The 12,030-nt window shown below is 40.1% G+C and overlaps 1 gene segment (V, D, J or C); it reads right to left on the reverse strand.

Annotated features, from left to right (window-relative positions):
• Nucleotides 1-629: 629 nt before the first annotated feature.
• LOC103241327 (immunoglobulin kappa variable 2-24-like) overlaps nucleotides 630-12,030 on the reverse strand; it is a 978,355-nt gene continuing 966,954 nt past the window's right edge. The window contains 2 exon segments of the V gene segment in view: nucleotides 630-1,155; nucleotides 4,994-5,031. Coding sequence covers nucleotides 833-1,155; nucleotides 4,994-5,031 — 361 coding nt within the window.

The following is a 12,030-nucleotide window of genomic DNA, read 5'->3' on the forward strand; positions in this document are numbered from 1 at the left end:
TTATCTCTCAGCTTTATAGAACCTTTGCAACATTTTAATGAATGTTTTTAACCTCACAGTATAGTGTGAATTAAATTAGGTTGTGGAAAGTACTCAGTAAGGCCATTGGCAGACAGAAGTCACTCAGTACATGTTTAAAAATGGAAATAAGGCATGACATTCCATTAAGTCTAAGTACCATGATGAACTTAAACATTTCCCTATTGTTTGTTCATTTAGGTTGCTTTTATTGTGTTGTTATTTTATATCATGTTGCAATGAATGATTCTCTTTATAGCAGGTTTCTTCTTTTGAAAAATTTGCTTTGGTAGATTCTTAGGGTAGGTTGAATTAGATCAAAGGATATGTGACTGTAAGAACTGCCACCCTTAAAAAGGACTATGAGGGGAAAACAAGGAAGCAAGTGTCTCCTACCACAGCCCAGGGGACTGTGAGGACAGGAGGCTTGTGGGTTTGAGGGAGGAGTGTCTTGCAGAGGATGATGGGGTAAAATAGAATGAAGGATGATTTTTATAAATGCTGATGCGCCTTAGGACAACTACATATTTAGTCCCTTATAAGAGAATTTGAGTAGTTGGTAAAACAACAGATAATAATTATTAAATGAGGAAGGAGAGAGAAACCACAGGTGCAAAGATTCACTTTATTTATTAATTCTCCTCCAATATTAGCATAATTAAAGCCGAGGAGGAGGAGGAGGATGAGGTGAAAGATGAGCTCGAGGACCAAAATAGGGGCAGCTCCCCTGTGGGAAAAGGGCCAGAGGCCAAAGGATGGGAGGGGGTGAGGCTGGGGCTAAGGAGCAAGTGGGGGGCCCGGGGCACTTCTCCCTCTAACACTCTTCTCTGTTGAAGCTCTTGGTGAGGGGCGAGCTCAGGCCCTGATGGGTGACTTCGCAGGCATAGACCTTGTGACTCTGGTAGTCTGTGCTGCTCAGCGTCAGGGTGCTGCTCAGGCTGTAGGTGTTGTCCTTGCTGTCCTGCTCTGTGACACTCTCCTGGGAGTTACCCGTTTGGACGGCACCATCCACCTTCCACTTTACGCTGGCCTCTCTGGGATAGAAGTTATTCAGCAGGCACACAACAGAGACAGTTCCAGATTTCACCTGATCCTCAGATGGCGGGAAGATGAAGACAGATGGTGCAGCCACAGCTCCTGAGGAAAGAAGCAAACAGGATGGTGTTTAAGTAACAAAGTTCTGCACTTGGGTGTGTTACTTGTGGATAATCACAGGGCATGTTAGGGACAGACAGAAAACAGCATGCTTATCCTGGATAATTATAGCAAGGAGGCCAAGAAATGTATTCAAAAACTTGATGTTTGAGTTTCTTCCTAGCTTCCCCCTATTCCTTAATAAAGTTCTAAATTGTTTTGTTGGAGCTCTTTGCAGCCGTTCTGAGGCCTTTGCATGCTTTTCTGACCTTGCAGTAAACTCAATGCTTTAGGCAAAGAGGCCACGTCATCTGACCCCCTCAGAGTTTCGAACTCAGAACAGGTCTGAAGAAGACCAGGCGGCGGCTGAGTCAAGAAAAGCCTCTGTCTGCTTTTATTTCCGCTGTGCCTCTTCCAGGACTATGCAGCAGGCTCCTGGGGGTTACTTTGGCTGGGCTGGGCTAAAACCTCCCTGCAGAGTGGGTCCTGAGCCCGGCCTCTGTGCCTGGGTGGTGTCAGCCCCTCCACCTTCTGACTGTTCCAGCAACTCTCTAAGCCCTCCCAAAGGCCTCGAGGCCTGTAACCATATGCGGCAATTTTCTGTCATACCAGGAGAGGTCAACTGTAATCTTGGCCACCTGCTTAAGAGGAAGTGGCTAGCTTCACTTCTGACCCTCAGCAACTGCCAGGTGGCCTCTTGGAAATCCCCCTCTGGGGATTTCCAGCCGTCAGGTGGGAGAGCAGTAGTTAAAATGAAAAACAAGAATCCTTTGCCGGGAGAAGTCAACAGATAACAGGAATAGGATTTTTTTTTTTTTTTTTTTTTTTAAGCTAAATTCGCTGTTAACCAAGTAGTTCAACATGAAAGACTGAACCTTTTATGTTTAATATTTTCTTCTCTTTTAACCTTCATGACTAATTTTTTTTCAGATAATTGTATAAAATAACCATGGTAGCAAAATAATGTGATCACTGGAAAATAAGCAGGGGAAAACATGCTATGAAGATACTCCTATCTAGGTGAATTCTTGAGAGCTTTACCTTTTTCATCTGACATTTAAACATCAAACCATTAATGTATTTGATATGAAAATTATTTCAAGATATCTTATTAGCTTTTAATAGAGTTTAAAAAGTGTTTAAAAGAGTTTTCAAAAGGCTCTAAAATCATCTTGAAATAGTTTAAAACAGTTAGATTGTTCTGAATCGTTGTAAGTTAGTTTTAATAGAGCTTTAAAAAGGCCCTAAAATAGTCCTATCAAGTTGCTGCAGACCAAAATAATCCTCCTTAAATATCACTTTTGAAGTCAACTGAGGTAAACAACAGCAACACAATGACAAATCATTAAACTATTTTAGAGGTTATGAAATTAAAGTACTCAGATTAAAATTTTCCGATCACAGAATTAAGGTACTGGAAAATATGCTTAAGGTTTTATTAATCACAATGCTATAGGTTTAGATATTTTGTACAACTGAAATATAATCACACACCGGCAGCTACATTTTTGAAAATTAGAAACATGGTCACGAATATATCTTATTTTTAAATCAGTTAATATTCCTTAATGGTATTTAATGCCAAATTCAAAGTGAATTGATCAAGCCCTCAGTGGCCAGTTTACGGGTGTGATTTTTCCTCTGAAAGAATTACATATTTCTTTCTTTTTGATTGAGCTATTGTTATTTAAATACATTTGATGAGAGGATATTGAAATAATTAAATAGCACTGAAAAAAAAAAAAAAAAGCTTTAAATTCTTTACAATCCCCAATGGAAATTTTCACTAATGAGATATCGTAATGAATGTGAATTTTATTTCTGAAATCGCTAATAAATCAGTCTTCTCCCTGGTTTTCCCAGCTCAGCGCCCGTTACGTTTCTGTTCTCTTTCCGTTAATGGCATTATTTGTATCACTGTGCATCAGGAAATCTGGCTACGGCAGCATTAATCGGGCAGACGCGGGGTGGCCATGGCCGCTAGCGGCAAGGCAGCTGCCCCAAGAGGGCGGCGGCATGGCCACCAAAGCCGCTCAATCAAGAAAGACCGCGGCTCTGTCTACAGCTTGCGGTGCCACGGACTTCTTGGCAGAATAAAAATATAGACAAGTAATAACAGAGGGCAATAAAAGAACATACTCTTTAAAATATTTCCTATTTTTTCATAGACTCATGGTCATTAAAAATTGCAATTATTTACTTTTTTTCATTTAAACACATTTCTTTGAGATTGAGCTTTTGGGATAACCACCTTTCCACCATTGCAGTAAGAGATAATTTCATGTTTAGTCTAATGGACAAATTGGATTTTTAAAAAATGATCTCTATCTGTGAAGCCCTTATTCCTACAGAATGTGTCTTTTTGAGTTTATTGCTTATTATAGACTCTGAAAACAACATTGCTGCGGATTTTTAAGTAAGCCGCCTCTTCTACATGGCAAATAGGTACACGTCACTTTTTCCTGATTTTTTTAGGGCATGCTATTGATTTTTATAGTTGTCTGAAAAGATAATTTATCAAACAAAAGGGAGAAAGACTAAAAAATATATTTTTCCACTTCTCTGTATCATGCATAATCAGCAACAGCCAATACAATATTTGGCAAGAGTGAACAAAAATAAATTTACTTTTGCTCCTTAGAAATACAAGGATTCCTTTTTAGTTACACTTTTTTTTTTTTTTTTAACTTTGTGTCATTCAGTTTAGAACAATTTAATTTTTTTGTCTCCAAATCCATTTTTGAAGCTGAGTTTAACTTTTGTAACCCATGATAAATCTTAAATGCCCTAATTTACCCATCTTTACAAAACTCCTATTTAAGCCTCTAAAAGTCAATACTGGCAATCAGACCCAAATTTCAGAAGGCAATAGTGAAAAATTACTTACGTTTAATCTCCAGTCGTGTCCCTTGGCCAAAGGTGATTCACAGTATTAACTTACTTTCCCCTTAACAAAAATCTGTTTTCGCTGTTAATATCACTAGCCTGACTGATGCAGAGAAAATCTTGCAATTTAGATGCCTCACTTAACCAGCTAGCGCTTGGGTATCCCTTAAGATGAACTAATTTTCAGTCCCTTATTCATCTAACTTTTTGAAAGAATCTGGTACTCTTTGGAATTGACCTGCTAATATCTTAAACATAAAAATTCCCCAAATTTACAACCTTATAAGAAAAAACATTACAAAAATGCACTTACGTTTGATCTCCACCTTGGTCCCTCCGCCGAAAGTGAGCCACAGTGAGGGATCTTACCCTTTCCCTCAACAAAAACCTCCCTCAAAGCCAATCATATGAGATAGGCTGCTTGTTAAGAGAAAAATCTAGCTATTTCTTTCCCATTTCCCCCATGAATCCTATTCTCCTCCCAAACCCAAGGATTTGTCTATTTGCTCAGCTTTTTAAGTTGATTTTCTGGTGTCCCGCTGTTTACTTCTGGGTCACCAGGTTTATTTAACCAAAATATCACAAAACTTGCACAAATGATACAGTGACACCAAAATCTCACGAATCATTGAGACAGATGTACTTACGTTTGATATCCAGTTTGGTCCCGGGGCCGAAAGTGAATCACAGTGATTCATCTTAACTTCTCCCTTTACAAAAACCTTCCTGAAAGGTCAGCAAACCTCCTTCCCCCACTGAAGTTATTTTGATTTAGAAATCTTTAAAGCTAGCCACAAGCTAGCCTGCTGTGGAACAATTTCCCCTCCACTGTACCTAACCTGGGAATGAAGTTTGTTAGTTCCCTGACATCCAACTAATGAAAATCCACACAAAGGAACACAAAGTAAACTAATTAGACAGAAATAGTGAAGAATCAGTGGAAAAAAGTACTTACGTTTGATCTCCACTTTGGTCCCCTGGCCAAAACTGTACACACAATGGTTCCTCTTAACCTCCCTCCTATACAAAAACTCCCTTTCTGACAATTGACCAAGGCTCTGTCCAGAACATGTTATGTTCCCCAGGACATTTCTGAAGCTATTGCTTAGGCAAGTTATTCTTACCCAATGAATGAATCTTGCTTGCTCTTCAAAGAAAATGTACACTCAATTCTCGAGTTTGACTACAGACTTATCTTTATGTTTTCCCTGAAGGATGTCAGAGTCTGATTGCAGAGTCAGCTTATAGATCACTTCATAGACATGGGGAACAGAAGACACAGACAACGAGAAAGCAAAGTTTAATTTCTACTCACGTTTGATTTCCAGCTTGGTCCCTTGGCCGAACGTCCACCACAGTGAGAGCTCTCCATTGTCTTGCTGTACAAAAACCCTTCTCACCAAAGGGGAACAGAGCCCTGGGTCAGCTGCTGAAGCTCAACTCCCTTTTCGAGCAGATGTGGAAGCCCTGAGGCTTCTCTGACATAGCATATGTTTATTTTCTTAGGTGAGATCTAAAATCCAAGAAGAGAATGTATTTATTTCTGTGGCCTGATGGTTCCTTTCTTTAGCAACTTGCCACATCTGGACTGCTTATTATTTATTTATTTTTTAGAAAGTAGACTGAATGTAAATTACAAAGAAAAACAAGCAATGAAAAAAATGGTCAGTTTTTTTTTGTACTTTCTTTTGGGGTGGGCTGGGGGGCTTTTGCAAAGGATAAACTTCATTTAGTGTAATTATGGAAATCATCAGCTTCTCAGTGAGTAATAATGACAGGTTGTCTTACTATTTTAACTTCTCCTTTGCTGCAATGTTATTTTTAAAAAGGTAGACTAAATGTATATCAAATTAAGGCTCATAACTTTGAAGTGCATTTTGAAATGTAGCTATGGATGGTATATGAAACCCAAGTGAAGATTAACAGAGTAGAAAAGTAGACTTTACTTGGTTGGTGTATCTGTTGTCACAGCACCGGTAGAGTTCAGCTCTTACTGAGCTGGACCAGGTGCATGCTATCTTTGGAGCTGTCGTGGAGTCCCAGTGTTCCATAGTGTTTCCACAGTAATCTCATCAACAACACTGAAGACCTCTGCAGTGTTTTCTTTTGAGTCCAGCTCCATTTTTGCAGTCTTGTATCTCTCTTAACCTTCCATCTCCACCCCTTCCATACATTACTCCCACCTCCCGACACTCCTTACAATTTTTCTATGGCCTCCAGCTTTTGCACTCCCTCTGCTTGGGAACACCTTTGTCCACTTGGATTAGCTTGTGAACTGCTAATTGTCTTTCAAGATTCAACTGAAGAGAGACCTTCTCTCAGATTATCCCTGAGCAGGTGACCTGAATTTACAGAGTACAGAGACAGGTCACTGGGCCTAGAGTGCCTACTTATTTTTTATTTTTTATTTTTTGAGACGGAGTCTCGCTCTCTCACCCAGGCTGGAGTGCAGTGGCACGATCTCGGTTCACTGCAAGCTCCGCCTCCCGGGGTTCACGACATTCTCCTGTCTCAGCCTCCCCAGTAGCTGGGACTACAGGCGCCTGCCACCTTGCCCGCCACCATGCCCGGTGATTTTTTTGTATCTTTTTAGTAGAGACGGGGTTTCACCGCGTTAGCCAGAATGGTCTCAATCTCCTGACCTCGTGATCCACCCATCTCAGCCTCCCAAAGTGCTGGGATTACAGGTGTGAGCCACCGCGCCTGGCCGAGTGCCTCCTTATTTTTATCTGCTTTCAGATTCTCTTCTACCCTTCTAAATTATAAATTGTTTGATGTTTTATTTGTCCTGTATTTGGGAGGCTCAGTCCCAGTCCAGTATCTTTACTTAGTAAATGATTAACAAACATTTTAAGAATAAATTTAAAAAAAATGCACAATTGAAAATCAATAATAGATCAGAGATGCTATCATAGAGCAGAGACTAATACTGACTACCACAATAGTAACTTTTACAACACAAATCATAACTATAATTCTAAAGATTAAGGGTAGATTTATTTGATTCTGTCACTGGCAGCTTTGCTAGTTGCCTTGAATAGCCAAATCAGCAGTTGGTCTCACCAGAAGATGAGGAATGAGAGGGATCAGGATAGAGGTGGAGAGTTAACATTGGCAAGTGAAATTTAAATGTGCAAAATAGCTGACCAAGGGCACAGTCCTTTTTTAAAGGGGACATAAAATGATATTCTCTGCAGACATACAAGCAATACCAATTATAAAGGGTGACATTTATTGAGCACTTACTTAAGTGCCAGACATGGTACATGGATCATCACATTTAATTATTCCCAAGACTCTATGAACTACCCCTATTTTGTAGGTGCAAAAACTGGAGGGCAGAGAGGTCAAGGAACTGGCATATGGCAGTAAGTGGCAGAGCTGTGACCTAAACTCAGAACCCATGTACTTAACTGAACTATACGCAGATTATACTCCAGGAGTAAAGTCACCCAACGGAAGCAGCAAGCATGACAGGGAGTGCTGGGATTGGGAAAGGTAAAAGGAGCTCCTTAGACTGGGATAAGCGTGTCTAGACTTATATATAAGACTACGCATGGAAATATTGTTTAAAAAGTGAAAAATAACTGAAATCCTCATTAATAGGTGTTTAATTAAACTCCTATTAGAGCTTTACAATGTAGCACAAAGTCAGACAATAAGAGGAAGACGTAGGCTTCTATATAGTTATGTGGAAGGTGTTTGTGAAAATGCAGATCACTGAAGAGTATGTGTGGTGAGATATCATGATCCCATCTAAATTGATTATATATGTATATAAATATGGGCTGATTTTTAAAGGACACATAAATTGTGCTTGGTAGTTATCTCCTGGGATTGCAGAGGAGGAACAATGACACTTTCTCTTCCTACTCTTCTGTATGGTTGTGTGAATACATTCATTTTACAGTTTTTAGAAATAATAAAACTGTACTAATTTTGAAAAAAAGGTAAACTCTGACATTGCCTAGTAGCATTCTCAATATTCCTGTGCAATGCATAAACATAAATTTTTAAATGATATGTACACACATGCATGAGTTTTCTTTGTCAAATACTTTTCTATAACCTTTAAATCAAGCATGCCAAAAAGGTAAAAGCTTTCCTGTTTCAGTGTAGGAGATAGTTTTCTGCAAATGAAAGAGGTGTAGGGGATAGAAATGGGAATGGAAAAGATGACCGAGCTGTTCGAGGGACTCATGTTCGTAAGTGAACTAATTGGAAATCTAACATGAACAGTACAACCGAATAACTATTGTAAAGCAGGCTTTGTAACCAATAAAAGATGATTAGCATAAGTATCACTGTGGCAAAACTATTTTATTGATCACATACAGTGGTGATCTATAGGAATGATTGTTGTGATGTTTGCTGTAACATAAAATGAATCATGAAAAGTGGCTGAGATCCTTAGGATGTGTGTGGTTCATGTTTTGAAAGCAAATGATGTCTCAGAAGCATCTGTGAGACTCTGCCAGGATCTACCATTCTACAAAATATCTATGATGGACATCGATAAGATTGATTTGTTTAAGAAAGGCAAGGTGTCAGTAAGATAGTCTGAGAGGTTCTTGGATTTCATGTATAAGAGCACTGGAAATAGAATTTCTTGGGAAACATTCCAACTAACTCATCACTGAAACTGCGTTACATTGAACCCTCAGCAAAGTTAGATTATCAGAAAAAAAAATAAACTGCTTTGGAGGGGAGAGGAAGGAAAGGCAGGGAGGGAAGGATGCAAGGAGAGAAAGAGGGAGAGAGAGGAGAGAGAGAGCACAAGCACACACTTCAATGCACATCTACAAATCATCCTGAAAACTACTGATAAATTATTTTAGCAATGTTCCTCAGGTGTTAACATTTCAAGAATTATCATTTTGCTTTTTATTTGGCATAATTTACTAGCTAATTTAGGAAGTTCCCCTCACAACAGTAACATACAGTACATCATCCAGTACATCAGGGGACACAAGGCATAAGTTTGTCTTTTGCAAGGTTTGAGGGATGGCAGTTTCCCTACCTGACTCAGGAAAGTCTGTAGCCGATATCCATCTTCAAGTTTGTGGTTCTTTCTCTTTTTGTATATATTTGAGCTCAGCAGTCACGCTGAAATCCAGAGGAGGTGATTCTTTTTGCTTTAGCTTGACTCCTCCTTAAGATTGTAACTCTCTCATTTTCATATTTTTTGTCAGACATAAGCTGATATTCCACAAGGAGAGGGGGGAATTCTGTGGTTCACATCCAGTGGTGCTTAGAACCTGATTGGTTGTCATTCTTCCAGCTAGTTTGTCACCAGCGGATATCTGTCCTGGATTCCCAAGGATCAAGGCTGCCCCATTAGCCAGGAAGGATGGAGATAGAGGAGGTTATTTGAGAAAGAGCTGCTTCGTTGCTGCTTCCAGGTTGTGTCTGTTCCCTCTCATATCTGAAGATAGATGTGCTGGCAGAAGCAAAGTTCCTTTGACCGGCCATGTGCAAATGCATGGGACATAAATATGAACAGAGATTCTGGTCTCACTCTAGAAAATGTAGATGTTCATCTTGTTTCCAAGGGGACAGTAGGGCTGCAGGTGTTTTTTTGACTTCCTTGAGGGAAAGAGAAGATAGAAGCAATTGTGCCAGGGCTTATTATCCTAGGAGGGGTTCAGCCACCGAGATTTACATATTCAGTGCTGTGGTTTTTGTTTCATTTTGCAAGAGGAATGAGCCCCTCAAGCTCTGTCTCAGAGTTCCCTGCCCTCCCTGTCTACCTACTTGGCACCAAGCCCCTATGTTCTCTTCTCATATTAAGGCATAGAAACTCATCATGGGCAACTATTATGGTCAGGCTGGCTCTGGATGCAGTTGTGAAACTGATGAGTTTGGGCTTGGTTTTTTAGACACCCAAATGCCCTGATAATCCTGGTTTGAAGGGGTGACCAGCCCCTCCACACCTGTGGGTATTTCTCGTCTGGTGGGATGAGAGACTGAGAAAAGACTTAAGACACAGACAAAGCATAGAGAAAGAGCAGTGGGCCCCGGGGACTGGTGCTCAGCATACGGAGGACCCAAACCGGCACCAGTCTCTGAGTTCCCTTAGTATTTATTGATTACTATTTTCACTGTCTCAGCAAGAGGAAAGTGGCAGGAGAACAGGGTGATAGTAGGGAGAAGGTCAGCAAGAAAACACGTGAGCAAAGGAATCTGTGTCACAAATAAGTTCAAGGGAAGGTACTAGGCCTGGATGTGCACGTAGACCAGATTTATGCTTCTCTCACCCAAACATCTCCGTGTAGTAAAGAATAACAGAGCAGCATTGCTGCCAGCATATCTCGCCTCCAGCCACAGAGTGGTTTTCTCCTATCTCAGAATAGAACGCATGTACAATTGGGTTTTACACCGAGACATTCCGTTCCCAGGTGCATGTAGGAGACAGAGGCCTTCCTCTTATCTCAACCACAAGAGGCCTTCCTCTTTTACTAATCCTCCTCAGCACAGACCCTTCACGGGTGTCAGGCTGGGGGACGGTCAGGTCTTGCCCATCCCACGAGGCCATATCTCAGGCTGTCTCAGTGGGGAGAAACCTTGGACAATACCCGGCTCTCCCAGGCAGAGGTCCCTGCGGCTTTCCACAGTGCATTGTGCCCCTGATTAATCGAGAATGGAGAATGGCGATGACTTTTACCAAGCGTACTGCCTGTAAACATATTGTTAACAAGGCACATCCCACACAGCCCTAGATCCCTTAAACCTTGATTCCATACAACACATGTTTCTGTGAGCACAAGGTTGGGGCTAAAGTTACAGATTAACAGCATCTCAAGGCAAAACAATTGTTCAGCCTACAGATCAAAATGGAGTTTCTTGTGTCTTCCTTTTCTACATAGACACAGTAACAGTCTGATCTCTCTTTCTTTTCCCTACACTGGCTGAGGCTAGAGTTCCAAGTCTAAGAGGGAGCATAGGAGGTGGACAGGCCAACGGAAATAACAAATGAGCAACAGATGGAAACAAGAAATAATGTGGATTTTTGAGTTCGTTAGCATGTCCTCCACTCTTTCAAAACCTCCTTTGCAATGACAAAAGAAATATAAAAATGATAATGAATTTATCTCATGGTTGGAGAATCATGAGAGGTCCTATTAGAAGAAAAAACTTTGAAGAACACCACAGATATTTAAACCATGTCATTGAATTCATAGAGAAACTGGAATCTAGAACTTTTTTCCATTGCAAAAACAGGCGGAGTCCTTGAAGCAGCCAGTTCTAGTTTTCCCCACAGAGTCCCAGAAAAGCCATACTTCAGAGCTATGAGGGGCTGGGAATGGTATAGGTGGGCAGTGGAGAGTGGAATAACACCTGGGTCGTCTCTCTGCTGGTTACAGACAGCTTGACCCTCATGCTTCAGGCCGTGGGAATAGAGATTGAAAGAAAAAGGGGCCAAGTTAACAGGCATTCAATAGTAATGGGATAAAAAAACCCTCCCAAACCACTAGAAGGAAAAGAAATAGACAAAAATAATAAACCAATCCAGCAAAATTCAGAAGTGAATAAAAAATTGAGGCAAGCATGATACATCAAAGTACAAAATAAGTTTGAAGGACGAAGTCAAAATATAGTCACAAACTATCGTGAATATTATTTAAAACTTTAAATAATTTATGTAAAAATAAAAATAAAGCAAAAAGATGACTTTGTGCCTTTTTGAGGACATTTGATTCACTAGAGAAATAGTTCATTTGCTTTCTATTTATGATTGATTAAAAACTAGATTGCAAAAAGTTAGATGTTAATGTAAAGAAAAGTTTATGAAAATGATAATGGATTTTTATCTAGTAGAAAAGATAACCCCAATGCTTATGGTTTTATTGCTCTGTAGGACATTAACAAGTTGTGCATCTTATTTAGCAAAGTTATTCCAACATTAGTAGATATGCATGTGTGTGTGTGTGTACATACACATACAGGTGTGTGCATGTATGTGTATATGTATGTATGTATGTAGGTATATAT

This window comes from Chlorocebus sabaeus, chromosome 14 (genome assembly GCF_047675955.1).
Source record: "Chlorocebus sabaeus isolate Y175 chromosome 14, mChlSab1.0.hap1, whole genome shotgun sequence".
In the NCBI taxonomy this organism is placed as follows: domain Eukaryota; kingdom Metazoa; phylum Chordata; class Mammalia; order Primates; family Cercopithecidae; genus Chlorocebus; species Chlorocebus sabaeus.